This window comes from Heloderma suspectum, chromosome 2 (genome assembly GCF_057233095.1).
Source record: "Heloderma suspectum isolate Gila_16-S chromosome 2, 16-S_ref, whole genome shotgun sequence".
Lineage (NCBI taxonomy): Eukaryota > Metazoa > Chordata > Lepidosauria > Squamata > Helodermatidae > Heloderma > Heloderma suspectum.
The window spans coordinates 316,534,762-316,540,761 of NC_139459.1; the positions used below are offsets into that span (position 1 = coordinate 316,534,762).

At 43.3% G+C, this 6,000-nt stretch overlaps 1 protein-coding gene across 2 annotated transcripts in view; it reads left to right on the plus strand.

The window, feature by feature from the left end:
- The window catches only part of CRBN (cereblon), a 51,466-nt gene extending 47,766 nt beyond the window's left edge, over positions 1 to 3,700 (plus strand). Inside the window, exon 11 of one of the 2 annotated variants that reach the window (XM_084840324.1) lies at positions 751 to 3,700. In XM_084840324.1, coding sequence (XP_084696450.1) covers positions 751 to 931 — 181 coding nt within the window. In that variant the 3' untranslated portion in view covers positions 932 to 3,700. The remainder of the gene's footprint in view (positions 1 to 750) is intronic. The other variant, XM_084840325.1, reaches the window with a different exon arrangement.
- The last annotated feature ends 2,300 nt before the right edge of the window (positions 3,701 to 6,000 follow it).

Genomic DNA, 6,000 nt, shown 5'->3' on the forward strand with positions numbered 1-6,000 from the left:
CTTCTCCCCCCTGTACATGCTATGCGCGTGACTACCATTTGCATAATTCCCCGCGATGCAGTGCAGGTTGGTGTGTCATCTGAACCCAGTGCACAGCGGACGTGGGTTTGTACCCACCCTAAAACCCCTACTGCAAGTCATGGGTTGTAGGGTGGGCACAAAGCTACCCCCCACACACACACGACATGCACCGGGTTCAGGCAACATGCCAACCCACCCTGCATCACAGGGAATTATGCAAATGTCAGTCACTTCTTTTACTGACGCAATTGTCCAAACTCAGTCAGCTATTCCTTATCTATTGCAAAGTTCCTTGCAACTCAATAATTTCTTTAATTTTTATACACTGTTCTTGGTTTCCAAAGCTGATTCAGACATTTGAGACATGTAGTCCTTCATGTAAATGTTCTGCCTCCAAATACACACTGGAATATTACTTATTTGGAAGCATTCCTGTGTGAGGCTCTCTTGGCACATGGAAGCTTCTATGTGTCAGGACAGGTTTCTAGCATAGTCATTCAGATAACTTCTAAGTGCCACTATAATTTTAGTTCAGTATAACTCATACTTTTAGTATGAATTTGTGATATTCTGTGAGGGTAAATTAAAATAAACCCTCTTATTGAAATACTATAGTGGTTTGGCTACTCTGTACTCTAGTGACCTTAAGGGCTGTTGTAAGATTTTCTTTTTTATTGAGTTATTATGATTGAGGGAGACAAAGGCTAATGTAATGCTGTCAACTTCTAGGTATGCATGGACTATAGCCCAGTGTAGGATCTGTGGAAGCCACATGGGTTGGAAATTTACTTCAACAAAGAAGGATATGTCACCTCAAAAATTCTGGGGATTGACCCGTTCTGCCCTGCTGCCAAGGATTCCAGAAAAAGAGAATGAATCTGGTCAAAGATCACTATTGCTTTGCCTGTGACCTGATAATCTTACTTTGGATGAACTAGAAGCAGTTGGTGTCTCTTAAAAGAAATGTTAAGTGCTGCATCTGGTGTCTGATTATATTAAAAGATCAGTATATTTGAGCTTCGTGCAAAGAAGTGGTACTGTTTCCAAAGGCCCTGAGAAGTTTAAGATTTTGAATTTGGACTTTTGGAGGAAGAAGTACCAAGTGTGAAATGGCGACTGGGAAAAGCAGGTGGTTTTCTTATTACCTAGCACACACTGAACCGGACAGCTCAAACTTACAGTGGCCTGTAATAATGTAAGAAGACACATGCTATTGTTGAGGAAATGCAACTATTGAGTAGGAATGAAGACTGTAACTCTTCTTGTGTACAATGATAGACATAACATATTGCCCACCATTTTTAAGGTATTTGCTGTAGAATGTTGTGAATTTATAAGAGTCAGTTTTCTAACTGTATAAAATAGCTTACAGGTATTAGTGTTTGCTTGAATAAGCCTTAAAAGAGAATGAGGCCTAAACCTCCTGTAGAGGTATGATGAGGATAAAATCCCAATCATAGGGTTCTTGCTGCAAGAAGCAAGCACTGAAGCCTGCTGCTAAAAGAACAATTATATGCAATTCCTTTGTAAAGAATCCCTATAGAACTGTTCTGTGCTTGTTTTATCCTTTTTACTGGATTTCACTCCTTGGCATATTCTGACTGATTTTTTTTAATAGAAACATAACTTATTCATCTAAGTCCTACAGCACCGTGATAAAGTATTTTATTTTCTTCATTAATACCTTTAGTTCATTTCAGTCAATCATATTTGCAGTTGATCTTTTAAATCTTCTGAAACATTCTGTACTTTTTTACATGCCTAAGATTCTGTGGAGTCTTCGGCGGTTCATTTATTCATAATCTATGTACTTGGCACTGGAAAGTAGCAGCCATCTTACCAGCCAGTATAATTTCCTGTCATACGTTTATAGGCTGTGGTGCAGTTACCGCTTTCTCTTTAGAACAAGAACTAATACTTCCTGATGGAGCAGGTTGCTTTTTAGGAGACATTATGTATGTTATAGAAATGGGTGCCCAAAAAAAGGCATCAAGTTTTTTTCTCTTTTCCCAAAATGCACTTTCGTAAGCAGATGGCAGGCTTATTTTACTTTTTTTTTTCTGAAACCATTTCTCTCCCCATTTGTTCAGAGTACATCTTAGAGAATTTGTTAAATGTGACTAGTTATCTTGTTGAAGTAAAAACATTGCTAAAATGTTTTAGTGATTCTGTAAATACCAATGAGAGGCGGCTTTAAAATAATGAGCACCCAACTTTAGTAAGGTGGCCATCACTTCTATTACTTCACAGCTGAATGCTTTTTATGGGCAATAAGTGGTATTAGACACAAAGAGGATGTTAGGAACTCTTGATATGCTAGATAGCGAGGAACAAGTGACTCTGTGATTCAGGGTTAGCTCCTTGAAATTTTCTACCTCTATGGTACTATTTTTTATTTCTCATCCCAGTCACAATTGAACTTTAACTTTATTTTTTGTTGCAACACTGTCTCGCCACTGAGCTGTGAAAAGCAATACTGGCTGAAACCTCATTTTGAACCAACAGAGTGAGATGTGGGTCATTTTGTTAGAGAACATTTTAGATTTTTGCTTGTCTTCTCTAAAAGAAGTTTGGAATATATAGCACTATTGTGAAAGCACAGGATTGTGGCAATTAGCCTGTATTAAACTGATTCAGGAAACTAGAAAGCTTTTTCCCTGATTGAATAAAACATTGCGGCCTCAATTTTTGAAGTGGCTGGACTTCTGAAGTTTTCATTGCCATCCATGTTGAACTGCAATGGGACATTACTGCAAGAGAACAAGGTACATGGCTAAGGGGATTAATTTTAGCTGTGATGTAATGCTAATGTAACTTAACCCATACATGTTAAAATTGTATTCTTCAACCGCTTATGTGATTAATGTTCTATGTAGGTAGTGCCCAATCATGGGCCTGTCTCCTTGTCTATAAGCATGATGAGATCAGGAAGAGGTCTAAGGCTCTTTCCCTCTCCTCAACATGTACAAGGTAATGATTGCATTGGAAATACCACCTTAAAAATGTATCTCTTCCCTACATCTGCCTCACCATCAAATCTTTCTATCTGGGACAGTGTCACAGGATTGGGAGGTCCTACATTTTAAGCAAACCTTTGCTTAGTTATCTTCTATGTGTACAGTGTATGGCATGCACGCCAAGACCTATTCTTGAATTTATTGTGCGTAGAGGTAGCCGGTGGGGGCGGGGTGGGAATAGACACATTCTGTATTAATATCAGCTCTGGTTTTGTGCAGGCTCCTTTCCAACAAATGGAGGTTGATGACTTGTCCCCAACATATTTGGCTAGGTCTATTTTGCACTTGTCTCAAATGAAAACAGAATAATTTAGATGTCATGATAGCAAGCTTGAAAACTGCCTCTTTTTGATAGGGTGTAAATGTGTGTAAAAGAATTGGAAAAAAACAATATAATCAAGTGAGGTCAGCAAGGAGTAAATGTTGCACCAATTTCATTTAATGTTGACTATTGTTTCCACTTCTGCCCCAGTCTGTGTCATGGGTTTGAGGTCACCAAGCTCATAACACTTTCTAACTTTAAACTAGTGTGATTTCAAATAATTGCAAAGACAATATATCCTGCTGTTGTGCCACTGGCTGTTGTGCCCTCAATTAAGAATTCTTTATGTAGAGGATATGCTTTATAGTTCCTGTATAAAAAACATTAATGCTTCTCTGTGTTGGCTCAGTTTTTCTTTGCTTCTATACTATGGGGTTTACTTCCAACAACTGGAGAAGACGGAAACACTCCAGGTGAATAATTCAGTGTTTAAACCGATAATAAAATGCTGAAATTGGTGTTTTCCCAGGACTCACGGAGGGCATTCAATATTCTTATCCTTTGGGTTAGCCTCTCCTCTTCTGTAAGCAGGCAGGGCCAATGTCTTGCTAGTCTCCTCTAGGGGAGGGATATCCTGGTCTCCCAGACCGGTCCTGCCTACTAGCAGCACAACAGGGCCTCGAGTGAGCTCAGAGCTCACGAAGTTAAATTGCTTTTTTGTTTTGTAGATAATTTGGTCTTCTCTGATCTCTCCCACCCCACCCCCCAACAATTGGGGTGGGTCAGGAAAGATCACCTGGCAAAGGGGAAGGGACCGCTCCGCTGCGCTTTCTGCCTGTCCCCCTAGCAGTGAGGCTGCAGCGGGGTGCGTTTCTCTCATGCCTTTTCCGAGAGGCCACGCAGTGCCACTCTTCACAGTGCAGCCGGCCAGGAGGACATGGGCCCTGCCACCAACTCTCCTGGCAGGGCAGGCAGACAGGAGCCAGACCCTGTGTCTCTCTCCCTCCCCACTGAGTGTGACGGAGATGGAGACTGAGCGATCCCACAGCGCTGGAGAGTCGGCAGCAACCAGCAGCAGCAGCCAAGACCTTGGGGTGCTCCAGGGCAACAATGTGAAAGTGTAGCTGCTTCCCCTCCCTCCCCCAGACCAACAGATTTAAGTGGGGATAAGGCACACCCTGAGTTCATGCAGTGGGTGCAAGACCTAGTCCTCAAGGAAGTGCAGGGGCTATGCAGTTTGGAGAGCAGGCAGGGAATCCTCTAAAAGATCTTCCTGCCCACCCAAGAAGACTCAAAAGGGAAAGAAAAGATGCAGACGTAGCCATTCTAAAGGCAGATGTCATCACAAACATAAAAACAGACGTATATCTCCCTCCTCCCCCTCTGAGACTCCTTCTCTTAGACAGTCCTCCCTGTCAGACTCAGGGTCGAGCAGGGGAGGCAAGCGCAGGAAGGTTGCTCAAGAGTTTACGGCCACACAGGGAAAAGCAACGGCTCCTAGCCCCAAGGCACCTAAACCTCTTCATTGGACAGGACACAGCAAGGTTGTTTCCCAGGTCCTTTCTCAGCTCCCTCCTTATAGCTCTGATGCTCAATCTGGCTCTGAGCACAGGGAGGAGAGAGAATTATCAGAGGAAGATCTGACAGATGGCTCCCAAAGTTGCCAGACTTTTTCAGCCAGAATTATTTCCTATCTTGCTAGCCAAAGCCTGCCGGGCTTTGCTGATGGCTAGCTGATGGAGATTTCTTATCTCCATCAGCCCCATGGAGATAAGAAATCTGAGACAGAGGGCGATAACGTTCCATCCTCTAGCGCGGTATTCCCCCAGGGGAAGAAAATCCTATGACAGTTCCTTTTCTCCTTCTTTCAGAAGCTTTTTAAAGCTGAGTGGGATAATCCAGCCAAGGCTAGCCAACAGATTAGCTAACAAGATGTACACACTTCCTCAGAAGTCATGGATCAGCTCAAGGTGCCACTAGTGGATGCACCTGTGGCAGCAGTTACTTCCACAGCAGCTATTCCTGCAGAGGGAGAAGGCGGACCACGAGACCAATGTGACAAAGGGGTGGAGGCAGCGCTCCGCAAAGACTTTGAGGCCTCAGCACTGGCTTTCTGTGCAACTGTCACAAACTCCATATTTGCCAGAGAAGTTTACATATGGGCACAAGATTTGGCAGATCTGGAATCTGTTCCCAAACCTGTGAAGGATGAGTTATGTAAGATTACATCCACAGCAGCGCTCTTGGCAGATTCATCCATGGATGCAGTCCAGGCTCAGTCTAGAGCTATGGTGGCCAACATGGTAGCTCGCAGAAACTTATGGCTCCATGGCTGGGACATGGACCCAGGCTCCCAGCCTAGATTAGCTACCTCTCCCTTTGCAAGGGCCAGACTTTCAGAGAACCACTTGAGAAAGTCCTCTTAGGACAAAGGACAAAAAAAAGGTGCTTCCCTCTTCCAAGAAGAAGGACAAAAAAGCTAGGGCTCAGACTAATTTTTGTCCCTACACATCCTCCAGTATGTTCCGGGGTTTTTCAGACCACAAGACCAAGTGGCCTCGAGCCAGAGACTTGTACAAAAAGCAGGCACAGACAGACCACAAATACATCAGCAAGCACAGGCAAAGGGACAAAGCAGCTACATTCCTCCTGACACCAGAGGCCCCATTGGGGGCAGACTTCTTCAGTTTGCCCATTGAT